The sequence below is a fragment of the Plasmodium fragile genome, assembly GCF_000956335.1.
Source record: "Plasmodium fragile strain nilgiri unplaced genomic scaffold supercont1.14, whole genome shotgun sequence".
NCBI classification, from domain to species: Eukaryota; Apicomplexa; class Aconoidasida; order Haemosporida; family Plasmodiidae; genus Plasmodium; species Plasmodium fragile.
The window spans coordinates 274026-289494 of NW_012192594.1; the positions used below are offsets into that span (position 1 = coordinate 274026).

The following is a 15469-nucleotide window of genomic DNA, read 5'->3' on the forward strand; positions in this document are numbered from 1 at the left end:
GTGGTTTCATCACCACGTTAAGTGTAACGGGGCAGTAAAATAATACCTTCCCTTGACCGCTTCAAAAAGTGGCCTCCTTTTTTATTAGGGACGTTTCTCCGTGTGACCTCTACCCGCAGTTGACGCGGAGATGATGTGTTTATGCATGTGCAGCGCTAACCATTTTTGTGACTTTTCTCCTGTTGAGATAGCTTTTAACAGCGATGGGGGAAGTGCATCGTTTTTTTCTTTCTTTTTTTTTTTTTTTTCACCTAAACGCACCGGCGATTGTGATTGTAAACACGACTGCAACTACGACTGCAGGTAGAGCGCGATGTTTTTTTTTTTTTCCCGCGCATCCGATGCCCCACACGCCAACGCCGCTGTCGCAGGCTCATATGAAGGGACTTCGCACCTTTCCGCTGCAACAAATCGGGGCGCTCTCCTCTACCACCCCATGCGCCTTTTCAGCCAAAAGCAAAGCGGAAAAAAAAGGGAGCACCCCAACACCGTTCAATCGCTCACTAAGAGTGTTAGCACATGTTAAAACGTACATTCTCGTTCTGGGTGTAAAAATATAACAGCATACAGATTACGCCCCTGCGCGGTATGCGATGTAGAGGATACACCCTGTTTCGTTCCTGGGTAATTTCTCAACAGCCACAAAATGAATAGCAACAAGGAAAAGTAAAAAGGGAGGTACTCCTTTGTGTATCCCTTTCTTATTAAAAAAAAAAAAATGGAATCCTTCCTTCGAGGTATCCACTCAAATGTACATTTAAAAGGAAGGTATCATTGGAAGAGTACACTTTTTTCTAACGGGGAGGGGAAAAAATTCTGTTGTTACCATCTGCGGAAGAGTGTATCGAGAGAAGAAGTGCCTTCTGTCGATGATGGAGGGCAGGGTGCAAAGCATCCCCATTGTGAATCGCCTTCCAATGGAAACCACCCAACTTGGTACTACAACGTCCCAGTCAATGTGGAAGGAAGGGGGTCGGACGACAACCGCACCACCACGAAGCGGTTTCGTGAAAAACGCTTGCGTGAAACATGGTTAGAAGACAAACGCAGCTGTCTGTGTTCCTCCAAAGCGAACAAAAATGCTTGGCATAGCATACTCTCCAGGTGCTTCTCACCCTGCAGTCGCCGCTTCCCCCCCGGTGGACGGCCATTCACGTCATTTCAAAGCGGAACACAACCTAAACACAAACATAACCAAATCGTCCTCACCGACCAGTTCATAAATCGAGAGAACTTGAAAAAAGAAATTTTAGACACCCACAAAAAGCTAACCGCGGATTCCTTCATCGATAAGAGGAAAGAGGAAATTTATTTTCTGTTAAAAAGTGCTATTATGCCGAACCTGAAGGGGAAAATTTACTTCGTCGGCTCCTGTGAAAATCATATATGGTATGCAGTCCCAAAAAATATGCATACGGAAAAATGTGTGTAGAAGTATCGGTTTATGTGTATGTGGGGTGGATGGCTAGTCAGCTAGCTAAAACCACACCTAGAATAAAAAAAAAAAAAAAAAACACACATTTTTCGCCTGAACAGATCAGGCAGAACTGAACTGCACACACATTTGGGAATATATATACACATATATACATACACGTGCATATGTTTTTCTCTTCTTTCCCTTCACCGAAAGGATAAAAAACTCAGACATCGACTCCTGCATAGTTGTGGAGAACTGCGAAGACAAGAACAGCTACCTGTACATTTTGAAGGTGATTAAAAGTGCCATAAATCTGATTTACCCTTCGCTGACGGTGAATATCATTAAGGCGTCCGTTCCGATAGCTAAGATTTACAGGGAACAGAATAACATTTGCGACATCAGCATAAACAACACCGTTGCGATTGTGAATACCAAGCTGGTCTCGTCTCTTTGCAACACGGATGAGCGCGTCACGATTATAAACCGCGTGATTAAATACTGGGCAAAGCAGAAGAACATCAACAACAGGTGGGAAAAGGGGCATACCCAATCGTGCCTACCGCCTTGCTGCCGATGGCCATGGTGCAGATCTCCATCGTGCATAAGGCAATGATATGTTACGTCACCGTGCACATCTCGTGCGCATACATAAAGTGCCCCATCGTCACCTCCTTATTCTCCACCTGACCCGCTTAAAACAGATCACAAGGCACCTTCAGCTCGTATGCCCTATTTCTCCTGACATATTACTTCCTACAAAATTTGGAGACCCCCCTGCTGCCTCCATACAAGTACGGACGAAATGGGAGTTCACCCTGCGCAAGACGCTGTGTGGGGAAACATCTTGGACGTGGACCTTATCACGTGAACATATATATATGTATATATACAAACACATGCACATGTGCCCACCTCCACCTGACAGGTCCATAGAACGGGAAAACGCATCCTCCTTCGAAATAAACAGCGAGTGTAAGTGGGATGAAACACCTGGAAGCTGATTGCTCGGTTGACAACTCCGAATTAGGAACCCCATGATGATTTTCCCGCTATTCCCCTTTACAGACTTCTTCCTCCAGGATGACGTGGAAATGCCCTTTTACACAGACGCAGGGTAATGAGCGTAGGAGGGAATGGAAAGATGAGAGAGAGCGCACAGTACGTCCTGTTGCATTACGCAATGGGGTATCGGTGCCCAATTGACACTCCCTCTCATTGATGATAACTGCGCGTCCCTTCTCCCCCCCCACAGCGACATCACGAGCAAATTGGACACTCGCAAAAATGAAGATGACGTGTCGAAGTTGCTCTACGGGTTTTTCGAGGCAAGCGGAAAAAAAAAAAAATATGTACATATGTATGCACATGTGCATATGTACCAATGTGTACACACCACCGCGTCGCTACTCCGCTTCACGCGCGACTCCCCCTTTTGGACCCCTGCGCAGTTCTACTCGAGGAGCTCCTGCAGGAACGGAATAACCCTAGACATATACAATAACCAGATAATCGAAAACAAAGATATGACGGCCAACATCTTCTGCCCCATAACGAAAAAAATTGTAAACACCTACAGCATTAACACGTGGAAAAAGATGTTTGAGAAAATTCTGGCTGCCCATGAGCGACTCAAAAGTGTAAGCGGTCGACCTGCGTGCATATGCGGCGTAGTGCGCCTCGTTGGACCTACCACTGTGCATAAGCTTCTCCTTCCCCCCGACGCTGCAACGCTTTTTAAAAATGATCGGATCCACCATCACACCCCTTCCTCCATTATTTCCACCACGCAGGGGAAAAGCCTGGATGTCATTTGCGAAGAAACGAAGAATACCACACCAAACAGAAAAATTGATCTTAAAGGTAAGCAAAGGAGGGGTAGTAGAGTCCCCAGGTGAAATGGCGAGGTGCCACAAAAAAAAAAAAAAAAAAAAAAAAAGCAGAGATAGAACACGTTCAAGCGCGTATGTACGGCAATATAATTTCTTTCCCTTTTAATTTATTATTTTTTTTTTTTTATTTTTTTTTTTTTAGATCATCTGTTAAGGCGAAAACTATATCAGGGCCTGCACGAGCCGTAGTTGTAGAGACTTCATCTCCCGCGTGGTCCCCATGTGTTAGGGGAGAGGAGAGCACCGCGTCCCCCCTGCCAGTCATTTTTTTTTCCCCTCTTCCTGACACTGCCTCCATGCGATGTTGTTACCTCCCCCCATTTTGCAAGCTCGACATAGGGATACACAATGCATATGCATCAGGCGGTCCTCCTTTCTGAGAGGTCACTTCTTTTCTTCAACACCCTCACCCCTCTCTCTCGTGCACGAAGAATGAAAAAATGATCAAATTCGTTTGCGCGTGTCGCTTCAAAAAAAACAGCGTTGTCGCAACCACTGTGAGGCTGTTTAAACGTATTAAAGTTAGTCCATTAAAGGATGAGGTTATGAAGAGAAGCATTTGGAAGGCGCAGGGGAAGGTAACTGTGGATGATGCTTTGCAGCACTTCACCAAGTCGGAGTTGTTTTTTCTCTTCTTCGTTCCATTTACCTTTGTGTCCGGCTATATTGTGGCCATGTGGACCCTCTTCAAGTATATCTGTGACATTAGGGATGTAAGGCTCAGGGGGAGGGGGATTAAAAAGCGGTCTCCACAGGAGTGTGCCGACTACTCCGCTGTCCACGCGTGTGTATATATGTATATGTGTGTGTGTGTCAGTTGATGTGTCCCCCGCTTGATAATGACTTCTACGCATCGACTCGGCACACTTGCATGGCTCCCTTTTTATTTTTTTTTCACCCCACCAGATTGAACACTTCATAAGAACGGCGCGCTGGCTGAATGGGAAGGAGCCCTACCCGTTTCAGTACCCGCGGGCGGAGCGCAGAGCGAGGAGCCTCGAAGGGGTAACCACACAGCTGCGCCGGTACTACGGTACACCTCTATGCAGCTATGCAGCGATGCACCCTACACCGCTTTCCATTCCTTTCCCCTCTGCAGGGCAAACCCATCATCGTGGCGGTGAAGAAGTTCGAGTAGTCCATAGGGCAGTGGTTGTAGCGCATTCGCCTTACCACTTTGCCGCGTATCACTTTGCCGCGTATCACTTTGCCGTGTACCAATTTGCCGAGTGCCGCTTTGCCGCGCTTTACCGAAGCTGCCCATTTTTGCGGATGGTGTCCTCGATCCGCTGGGCGCGCTTGTAGAGCTCCACGACGTTGAGGGACTTTACAAAGCGCAGGAGCGGGATGATCTGCATCCGTTCCATGTGAAGGCAGTTGACCTTGTAGCAGCACAAGGCCTCAAACAGAGACAAGGAGGAGTAAATAAAATTTCTGTCTTCCGAAGCAGATTGCATTTCCTTAATAATTAGGGGACATAGCTGAAGGCAGATCTGCTCGTTCATCTCGTAACTGTGTATTAAAATTTTTTTAAAAAAATAAATCAACTTCACCTTCTTAAATTGTTGCATGTCGGTGGTCTGGTAAATGCAAATGGCAGCAGCAACGATTTCAACACAATTGGAGAGTAAAAATTGAGCATACGTTTTACAATAATTACAGACTTGGCCAATGACACAAAGGATGTTAATACATATCTCTTTCTTTGCTTTTAAGTTAATGGAGTAAGTATTAAAAAGAATGTCCATCATGTGTAGGAGGATGCCACTGTTTATTATGCCTTCACACATCCACGTACTTTTACTCAAGTTAATATAAAGGAGTACAACTTTATGTACTACATTATAATCATTTAATAAGATTAGAAGATTACATGTCTTGTGAATTCCATAATTGATCAGGACATTCTTCGTTTCATCATTGTTGTTTGTGATGTTAATTAATATACTTAATATGAGCACACTTAAATTTTTTTTTTTTTTTCTTTTTTTTTCTTCACATATGTTTGCTAGAAAATACATTATCGCACTTATCAGTGACGAGTCATATTTATTTTTATAATCATTTGAAAAAATGAGTAGCTTTTTTAAAATTTTTTTTTTTATTTTAATGTTTACTCCGTATTTCAGGATGCATGCGATGATTTGTTTGTAACTTGTATCGTGTTTGTATTGACAATGCTGGTTGATGTAGCCGCACTGGTGCAGGTGGAATAATAGGAAGTCGCTAACTGAGTGGTCTTCGCTCTCCAACAGGCGCTCGATTTTGGTGCGAGGCGCAGCACGTGTAGGACGTGCGGCGGAGCCAGTAGCAAGTGATTGTGCTGTCGCATTGGGTCCATTGGCGGCTGTCTCTTCCTCTTCCTCCTCGCGAAGAAGCTCCAGGCAGTCTTTCCGGTAGCCCACGGAGTAGTCCCGTGTGCGCAGGTGCAGCAGGAAATTCATCACGTCGTTCATGGCCTGCGGTGTGGAAGTGATATCACTGTCGGTGTAGTGGCAACATCGGTGTAGTGGCACCGTTCGTGTATTTACACCGCACGTGTATTTGCACCGTGCGTGACCCTACCAGCATGCTGTCCGCGTTGATCGCGATCGCCCCCTTGATCAGATCCGTTACGTTGAATTTCTCCGCTGCGAAGTGGGCAAAGAGGTTAAATGGGGAAAGCCCATCAAGGGGGGAAGGAATGTTCGTTTGGGGTCATGTACAAACCACCCCTGTTTCGTGCCCAGCTAAGGAATGTCTCTCCCCCCCCCATCACACATCCTCCCTTACATAGGAACCCCGAGTCTAAACAGTAGAGTAGGTAGTCGGAGAGCCGGTGCAGCACTCGGTTGATTTTTATCTGTTCGCTTTTGTGAGTGTCCAGGAGGTTCACGCCTGTCGAGTGAATGACAAAACTGTGTAGCGGAGAGCCAGTTGTGTTGCGGCCAGCCAGTTGTGTTGCGGTAAGCCCACCTGGAATCTGGTTCAGGATGACGTTCAGGAGGTACTCGAGGTTTCTCTCCACCTTGGTGTCCTCCCCCAGGAAGTCCATCACGTCTATAAGGGGAAAGGGGTGTCGCCACCATATACAACGCAGTCATTAGAATGCGGTGATGGGCACGCCGCGACTGAGTGCACTAAGGAGAAGAATAATACACAAGGGAGGCGATAACTACGCTACACTCTTTTCCTTTTTTTGTGGACATCTGCACCGACCAGAATTAATCACCACGTCTCCTTCTTTCAATATGACCATCATGGACTTGAAAAACATTTTTAGGTGATCAAAGTAGGACGGCTAAAATTGGGGCAAAGGGGAAAATGTGTGTATAATAACTCATTTTGCAGCGGAGTTTAGGAGGAGAACAGTGCGTGGTATCTTCCGTCACGGCTGCTTCTTTGCGATTGCTTCTTCGCGCGTGTGCATGTATGTGCGCGTATGTGCAGAGGTCACCTCTGTCTCGTCACCCATCTTCACTTACCTTTATTTTTAAGGCCGACTCGAAATATGCATACACCTCGGAATTGTACAGGAGGGCATCCACTTGGACTTGTATCAGATTTGCGTAGCTGAGATGAGTAAAAAAAAAAAAAAAAAGGCAAGGCAAAAATTCTTCTCATCTCTTGAACTGTTGTGTGGGGTTTGTAGCATGGGAGTTCTTCTTCTCCTAGTGGAGCACAAGGGGCCACTGTTTTCACTCAAAGTTGCCTGCACATGTTCAGGCGTTGCAAACACATTTTCACTGTCATATGTTAATATGTTCGTGTGTTCGCTGCTTATCGCTCGTGTGCGTGTTCCCTACAAGGTGTTGTGAATGTCATTGGGTGTTATCGAGTTGGCCACCACGTACACTTCTGCATGCAAATCCTTATCCGTAACGTCAAACTCTGAAGGAGGAAAATCGGAGCAAGGGGTAAGGGGAAGAAGCTGTGCATTGGTGAGACGTGATCTCCTGAATGGTGTGGGTAAAAGGATGACTTCCATAAAGACACACACAAGAGGGGTGGTGAACCCATTTTGAACATTTCGCTAATGGGAGGAGGTCCGACAGGGATACACTAACCCTGCTGACTCTGGTGAGAGATTTTAAACGTGACAAAAATGTCTTGACTTTTATCCAGCAGAGGGGGGATGACTGAAATTGGGGATGGTGAAGACGTGTCGCGTGGAGTCACACCTAGGCGAAGGGACAAAACACCCCACTGGCTTCACTTCGCTACGCTCATATCGCTACACTCCGCTACACTACATTGGTTACACTACATTGATTGCCCCGCCCTACATGACTTCTACTTACACATCCTCCTCAAAATTATACAGACAATGGTGTGCGTCTCGTTCTTCAAGTAGACCTAAAGGAGGGAGGGGGGTTGTGTCAGCGTATAACGACGTTTGAAGGGGTACCCATGGAAGGAAATTGCCAGCCATCCAGCACATGCGCCCAGCTGTGATTATCCGTGACGACTACCTATGTGTACCTACGCACATGTGCTTGTGTACGCAGTCACACAAATAAACACACTTTTCTCCGCTCCGAAAAAAAAAAAAAAAAAAAAAACACACAGTGGCAACTCCCAAACCAACCTCGTATCCAGACCACTTCGCCAAGTCGTCTGATAAGTTCATCTTCTTGTAGTAAAAATTTTTGCGTAAGATGAGTGGTATTTTGGAGTCGTTCTGTGTGGTGTTTAGCGGGGAGACGGCACGAAAATGGGTGTGTCTGAATTTACCTATGCGCGTTGCTCTCACATGGGTGCACTCATATAATTACGATTAAAGAATTGAGGTGGCTGCTCGCCAGCTGGTAAAAGTTACTGTCCGCCTTCTGCAAAAGGTGTGTGCAGTTGGAGTGTGTGGTGAGACGATGAAAATAAAGCGCAAAATGATAACATCTCTTTGGGGGAGTATCTCCCTCCATGCGCATATGGACACCGAGGAGAGTGAACACATGTGCCATTCACTTTGCTCTTTTTTATAACCCCATCCAACTCGATCATGCTCTTCTGGTCGTCTATCTTTATGCTTATTTCGATTCCTATTTTGTGAAGAAAAAAAAAAAAAAAATATGAACAAGTCAGCACACTTAATTTTAGCTAGCTCCTGAAAAGATCACTTCACGCTGCATATTTTTTGTCTGTATACATCTCTCTCTCACCTCTGTGATCGATGTAGAAGGTACTCTCGCTCGAAACGGATGCGAAGTCTTGTCAGGAAGAAAAAAAAAAAAAAAAAAAATGACAACAGAATTGTGCAAGTTAGAAACATGTTTCAAATGGGGTTGCAAAAAAAAAAAAAAAAAGTATGCACAGTTCAACATCTAATTTTGAGCGTGTCTGCAAACCGAAGGGGTGTCTTAATACAACTTAGTGCTTTCACAGAATAGTTCCCTCGCAAGGTTGGCACAATGTTGCCACTTTGAGCACCACATTGGGCACCACTTTGGGGGGGCTAACTTTGAAAGGACTTGTGGATGAAGAAGAAGTACTCGTCGAACACGACTTTGCGGTACCTGTCGGGGAAGAGGATCAACGTTAGTGAACTCAGCGCTAGAGAGGTGAGGCAGTCATCCGGGGGGATATTAACCCTCAAGCAGTTAACCGTGAATAGGTTAACACTAACAAGGTAGAGGTTAACCAGTTGGTGTACGCCCCAAGGGAGCAATGGGGGGAAACCATTTTGAACCTACCCGATAAACGGTTGCACGGAAAGGTCGACCTTCCTCAGTTGTGAATGATGTCCGGTTCTGTGGCATCTCTCCTCGTACGTCTCGTTTGTAATTGGCATGTAAATATTCTTTCAGTGGTGGAGATGGTGGAGGGGAAGTGCGTGTTTATAATTATTCGATACAAGAGTAAGCAAGTGTACGAATACGTACACGATACGCATATATATATGTGTGCATGTGTATGTATGTCGGGGTGCAGTCTCACGGAGAAGTCTGTGTTCAGTCTCTTTAGCTGACCATGTTCAGGTTGAACATGTAGTACGTGCTGTATGCAACACATAGTTGCTTCACGAGGATGCTCTTGTTTATTCCCTTGATGCCTATGTCGTTAATGGACTAATGGGGGGGGGCGGAAACATGATCACAGAGTGGACAAGTGCGTATCAATACCTGGACGGGTAAACCCTGAGCTCACTCTCACACATCCATGTGCAGGCCCCTACCGCTCCCTCCTTCAGCGTGACATGCACATAGTTGGACTCGTCGCATATATATATCTGCCGGATGTCGGCAAAGAATATTTGGAACTGAACTTCGTAAAAATCCTTTTCGTAAAAAAGCAAGTTGTCGTAAGAGATGATCATGTAATACTTTCCCTTCTTCCTATAGCTCGCTAAATTTTTGCACTTGACAAACTCAAAGTGGAGGACGAGCGAGTTCACAGATTTGCTCAGGCTCCTTTTCAGGTAGCACATCTTTTCGCGCGGGGAGTACAACAGGACAGAACAGAACAGAAACCAACGTGCAAAAAAACACGCATAAGGGGCTACCAAAATTTACAAGACTGGTGGGTCCGCGCAAAGGGGAGTAAAACCCAGTGGTTATTTTTACTACGTCCAAAAGGTGAGAAAATAATGTGCTATTTTTTTTTTTTTTTTTTTCCCTTTTTTACCTGAACAGGCAAGGTCAAAATGCACATTTCAGCCAAAACGCTTTTCTTCCCATTTTGGTTTCATGCGAAGTTTGTAAGCATTAGCATAAGGAGACAACAAAAAAAAAAGGCTTGCTCACAGAAGAAGATGGTCGAATGGACGAAACCGAAAAGTTGTGTCTCGTAAGATATAAAAACGAGTTCCTAAATCTGATTGATTAAAGCTTTAAAAGTTGCGCACACGGCGGACGGGCAAATTGGAAGTCTTCCAATTGCCAGCATACGCACACACAAAAAAACAAAAAAAAAAAAAAAACACGTAAACGATTAAACAATTAAACGATTAAACAATTAAACGATTAAACGATCAAATAGCGGCGCATCAAATTGCACATACAACACATAGCTACGTGGAGGACATCGCCATCAGTTCGCATATCCCCTGGAACGTGCCTTCCACTTCGATTAAATTTCCTCCCACTCTCAAACAGTTTGTAACACTTACAGAATCATGAACAGCGTGTGCTCGCATTCGTACATGCGATTGAAAGGGCCCCCTCTTGTGTGGAGAAGAACACATATATTACCAAACTGCATAATAACACAAATGGCGTTGCACACAAAAACTGTGTAGCCATTTTTGCGAGTCCTTCTCTATGCTCATTTTGTGAACACACCCCACAGAGTGGAGTGATAAAACTACCCGCTCCCCCGTTGCTTCCCTAATTGTGGGTGCACACCTCCGTGTCGAATCACAAGCTGCATCTCTAAATGCCCTTCATGACGTTGAAGAGGTAGTGTGAAGCCTCCCTCGTGAACAACCCCTTTATGTGATACCTCACGTAGCAGCAGTCATCCACCAGAAGTAACGAAGGCAACGTATCGTTGGGGGTGAACGAACCAACAGTTCTACTCCCAGGTAGCAGCAGCGTGTTTTCAACATCCACACTTAATCTATCATTTATAAAAAAAAAATTATTCCCTTTAAAATAATTGGCTTTTAAATCCTGTGCTATTCTTTTGCTAAAGTAACTTGAGAGGAGGTACCTGTATGGCGACACGTAGCAGTAGTACAGGTGGATTGGTTCCTGCCAGTCCCTCAGTTTTACAAAATTTCCTTCCTCATTCATGTTTATTTGTTGAATGTTCTGTGTGTGCGATGCGTGTTTTCCATCTTCCCCCTTTTGGCGCGCAAAATCGGCCAAATATTTCTTCACCTCGTGGACATGGCTCGTGTCGGTGAAAAGGTAAAGGAGGCTAAACTTCCTAAACAGAATTTCAAAAAGACTTTTCCTGCAAATTATTTCCCCATGGTCCCCAGGGGAAAAACAACTTACAAATAAATTAGTACTTATCCTATCGCTGTAATGGCACTTTTTAATTTTTGTTGAATATAAAAAGGCCTTTTCACTCCCATCACTCTTTTTGTAAAGCATGCCCTGTTGGTACTCCTTTATGTGGTAAGAAATGAACTTGAGGGCAGTTCTCCTTTTGGTCAAATATGGGCAGAAGGTTTCCCGGTCGATGTGTAGCTGGTCGGCGTGTAGCCGGTCGATGGGTTTTCCCTGCGCCTGCAGAAGGCCCTCCCGGTTGTTGTCATTATTGCCGTTGTTGTCACTCTCCACGAAGGTCACCGAGCAATCCTCTTTTTTTTTTTTTTTTTTTTCCTCTTTTAACACAACTTGGGAACTTTCCCTATTCGTGTGTATACCCGAGGGGAAAAAGAAGAAAAGTTTTTTTTTTTCTTTTGGGGCTGGAAACTGGGTCAAGCGGTACTTCAGCTGGGCGCAATTGCAAAGGCGCCAAATGCTTCCCTGGCGTTGCGCCATACGGGGGCCCGCCGAGAAGAACGCGCAGAAGAGATCGAACAACTGTTAGGGGGAAAAAAAAAAAAAAAAATGAGTTAAAACGGCCCAAATGCTTAAGTAAAAAAAAAATGTGAAAATAATTGGAAAAGCATGTGAGCAAAAATGGGAAATGAGGTGAAAAAAATTTGAGAAAAAAGCAAAAGGGCAAAATTGAAAAAACACAAATATGTGACACAAAAGTTAAACGAAAAAAAAAAAGGCCGCGAGCCGCGAGAATAGGACCGGCGCGACGTCGCATGCAGCAACTCATTTTCGAAGGCGTTGTGAGGGAGTGTACCCGACCCAAAGGGGTCAAACTTGCACAGTGGGTCCGCAGTGGCAAATGGGAAAAAAAGTTGCACAAAAAAAGGGAGCCGCGCGTGCAACACGGGAGAAGATGCCAAATTTTCCCGTGCACACTTAAAAAAAAAAAAAAAAAAAATTCGCATTTTTTTTTTTCCCCCTCTTTTTCCAGCTTTACTTTAAGGGCATTTGCCTGTTCGTTTATTTTTTGTGACCGTCCGTCTGGATTCAGAGAGCGCTCGATTTTTTATCACGCTCAACTAACTACTCTCATTTGGCTACCTCCACCCACCCACCCGCTGTGCTTTCCTGACGCACAATTCACCGATCATTCGCTCACTTATTCGTGTACCCATTTTGGAAGACAGCACACGTTTTTTTTTTTTTTTTTTTTTTTTTTTCACCCACGGACTCCTCCCCTGCCTTCCCCCCCAAGAAAGGATGCGAAATGGGAACGATGGACATTTGCTTGTCGGAATTTCTTGTGACGCTTTTTTCAATATCACGAAATTTTTAACCCTTAACGAGGTACTAAAACTGAAATTGGTGTGCAGGCATTTCAAGGAGTACATAAAAGATGAGAAGGCCTTTCTTCAAAATGAGTGGATTACTTTGAACAACTACATAAGGTTCGTGCGTCTTGTGCACCCCGAGAAATTCGGTTCCTTCTTGGTGTCTCTCCTGAGCGACGAGCGCAATGCGTACGCTATTCCTTTATGCGGTAAGGCCAACCGGAGAGGGGAACAAATTGGTGAAACGAAGCGGTGAAACGAAGTGGGGAGGAAATTCTCCCCCAGAGAGACACGTTACCACCGCGTTACTGCCACATTACCCACCGGCGACGTCTGCCCCCCTGCCCCTTCAGCTAGACAGCACCTCCAATTCGGGATAACGGAGAAGCAGCTCATGCTGAGCAACAAACCATTCTTGAAAAAAATAACGCTCAAGGGTGACTTCCTCAGGAATACAAACATATACGACATTAGCAAGCTTCTAAGAGCACATGAGAGCACCCTCGAAGAGTTGCACGTGCAGGGACTGAACGATGTAAACTGCCCCCTGTTTATTTATTCTAACCATGGCATCCTCTTCGAGTTCCTGTCCAAGGAGGTCCTTATGAACAATCTGTCTGTCCACTGCGTGAAGAAGCGTAGCTTGAGGCATATTCAGGACTTGCTGCTGCAGCGGTGTGGGGAAGCCGCGCCGGAGGGGCAGTCACAGAAGGGGCAATTACCAGAAGAGCAGTCACCCGAGGAGTCACCAGCGGAAGAATCACCCACCGAGGAATCGTCCTGTGACGCCCCCGCCCAGGGGGTCCCCATCGGAAGAGACAAAAAGGTGCACCTGCTGTGCGAGCACATCGGCGTGGTGTACAACTTGAGAAAAAATTGCTTCGAAAAAATACAAAACTACAAGCCAAAGCTGCATCTAAGTAATTACACAAGCAGCCTGACCACTTTACAGGTTCTGAACCTCTCGGGCATTCAGAGCTATGACCTAATAGAAATGCTCATCTCGGTGCACCTACCCTCTTTGAAAATTTTAAACATTTCTTGCTACGACTACTTTTTTTATTTTTACCATATGGTAGTTTCCATTTGTTTGTATGGAAGTGGGAAGGAGGTGTTTTCTCGGTACCTGCACTTAAAAAATATTGAATTGAGCAGAGACACAAATGAGGACAGGAACAGGAACGGGAACAGGAACGGGAACAGGAACGGGAACATGAAGAGTGAGTGGCTCGAAAGGAACGAGGAGTTCCACCAACTAATTAAGGAGACAGATGAGGAGGTTATTCAGGTCAATAAAATTTCCACTGCCTGTCAGAAGCGCTATGAGGAGGACGCCATAAATTATTACGCACTGAATGTGAGTAGAAACGATCGGAAGATCTTCTTCACCCCAACGTACAAGGATAGGATTTGCATGAGGGGGGTCAACCGACCCGTGCACTATGCTGATGGGACCTACATAAGGCACGACTCGGATGGTGACGACTGTTACGTAAAGCACGACTCGGATAGTGAGGGGGTTGCAAGTGCTGAACGAGGTGGCAGATGTGAACGAGACCCTCGTCGAGGTGAGGGGCAGAGCCCCCGCAAGGTCGGGCACCGCCAGCATGCCCAACCCCACAGGTGGAATAGCCCCTGTAGCACCCTTCGCAGTGTGGGGAGCGGCGAGGACAGCCCGTACAGCACGTTACGCAGCGTGGACGGAGGGGAAAGTGCAGGAAGTGTAGAAAGCGAGCCACGCGGTGGCCACCCTACAGAGTGTCAGCGTCCCCCAAAGGGGAAATGTGCCAGCCAACCCGCGTGCCACCCATCATGCAGAGCGGCGTGCCAGCGCGCGTTGCAACCGACACCCCACCACGCAACCGCCCCAGTGGCCGACGGGAGGCTGAAGAAGCTAAAGAGGGGAGGCTACATCTGGCTGGTCGAAAATCAAAAGCACAAAAAAAACGTCAGCATAGAAATGTTATACCTATGTAAAAATATAATTGAAAAGGAGGAGAAGAAGGGAAGGAAAAACATTATATGTTTAATGAACAATCTTAACGTGGAGCATTTTTCCCTTTTCAATTATGGACTGAGCAGTCCCTTCCTGTGGCTACTACTACTTATAAGATGTGATAAACTAAAGACAGTGTCCATTCTCGACCTCTGCCTTTCGCACCTTCTGTCCGCCTTGACCTTTTTAGAAGCATACCTCAAGCAACATTTATTCAACTTTCAGGGAATGATGCGAAGACGCAGGAAGAGACTTGGAAGCATATACTTCAGATTTAATGAAGAGGAAGATATAAATTTTATAAATAGAATGTATACTCGTATCATTAATGAGTTGAATTGGTCTAACTTTTCTCCTAGAAAGAATCGAGTCCTACACATTGTTATATATGTATATAACAACAAGAAGGAAAACAAACAGTTTGTAAAATATATTCGTAAAATATCTCGGTCCCTCTGGCGGTGCAATTACGTAGTGCACTACTCCATTCAGTATTACAAGTACAAGTACTTCAACCGCTACTTTGACATTGACAATTTGTACAGGGATTACGTGGTGAACGTTCTGCTCACGCACCACAAGCTGAACCAGCGCCTCATGGCGCGACGCGCGCTCCTCCCCCGCGAAGACCATCCGTAGTAGAAGAAGCAGCGCCTCCATCAGTAGCGCCTCCATCAGTAGCGCCTCCATCAGTAGCGCCTCCCCCAGTACCGCTTTTTAACAGTAGCGCCTCCATCAGTACCGCTTTTTAACAGTAGCGCCTTCTTATCCGATTTGCTTATCCCCCGCGGGAGGGATATTATCTTTTTATGTACATTAGATCGGCCAAGACAGCCTGAGAGCCTACAGCGGTGTGGCTCTTCGTTTGCCCTTTATTTTATTCTCTTTCAATATTTTTTTTTTTTTTTTTTTTTTTTTTT

The 15469-nt window shown here is 45.5% G+C and overlaps 5 protein-coding genes across 5 annotated transcripts; 3 read left to right on the forward strand and 2 right to left on the reverse strand.

Annotated features, from left to right (window-relative positions):
• Positions 1-718: 718 nt before the first annotated feature.
• On the forward strand, positions 719-3501 carry AK88_01618 (uncharacterized protein; the record flags this gene model as incomplete). Its single annotated transcript, XM_012479253.1, has 9 exons — positions 719-1389; positions 1634-1951; positions 2125-2214; positions 2349-2395; positions 2489-2537; positions 2676-2772; positions 2872-3060; positions 3214-3283; positions 3455-3501. 9 exons carry the CDS (start codon positions 719-721, stop codon positions 3499-3501), a joined length of 1578 nt encoding a protein of 525 aa, XP_012334676.1.
• A 251-nt stretch (positions 3502-3752) lies between these two features.
• AK88_01619 (uncharacterized protein) lies at positions 3753-4450 on the forward strand (the record flags this gene model as incomplete). Its single annotated transcript, XM_012479254.1, has 3 exons — positions 3753-4025; positions 4219-4317; positions 4412-4450. 3 exons carry the CDS (start codon positions 3753-3755, stop codon positions 4448-4450), a joined length of 411 nt encoding a protein of 136 aa, XP_012334677.1.
• Positions 4451-4559: 109 nt separating this feature from the next.
• AK88_01620 (uncharacterized protein) lies at positions 4560-9715 on the reverse strand (the record flags this gene model as incomplete). Its single annotated transcript, XM_012479255.1, has 17 exons — positions 4560-5771; positions 5878-5942; positions 6085-6189; positions 6268-6351; positions 6511-6592; positions 6777-6864; positions 7098-7182; positions 7359-7430; positions 7593-7647; positions 7880-7972; positions 8067-8120; positions 8257-8330; positions 8451-8498; positions 8749-8804; positions 8982-9088; positions 9258-9356; positions 9464-9715. 17 exons carry the CDS (start codon positions 9713-9715, stop codon positions 4560-4562), a joined length of 2631 nt encoding a protein of 876 aa, XP_012334678.1.
• A 943-nt stretch (positions 9716-10658) lies between these two features.
• AK88_01621 (uncharacterized protein) lies at positions 10659-11720 on the reverse strand (the record flags this gene model as incomplete). Its single annotated transcript, XM_012479256.1, has 1 exon — positions 10659-11720. The coding sequence occupies one exon, from the start codon at positions 11718-11720 to the stop codon at positions 10659-10661; it is 1062 nt and encodes a 353-aa protein (XP_012334679.1).
• A 762-nt stretch (positions 11721-12482) lies between these two features.
• Positions 12483-15270, forward strand: AK88_01622 (uncharacterized protein; the record flags this gene model as incomplete). The annotated part of the gene is made up of 3 exons (XM_012479257.1): positions 12483-12762; positions 12907-15104; positions 15178-15270. The coding sequence occupies 3 exons, from the start codon at positions 12483-12485 to the stop codon at positions 15268-15270; spliced, it is 2571 nt and encodes an 856-aa protein (XP_012334680.1).
• Between the last annotated feature and the right edge of the window lie 199 nt (positions 15271-15469).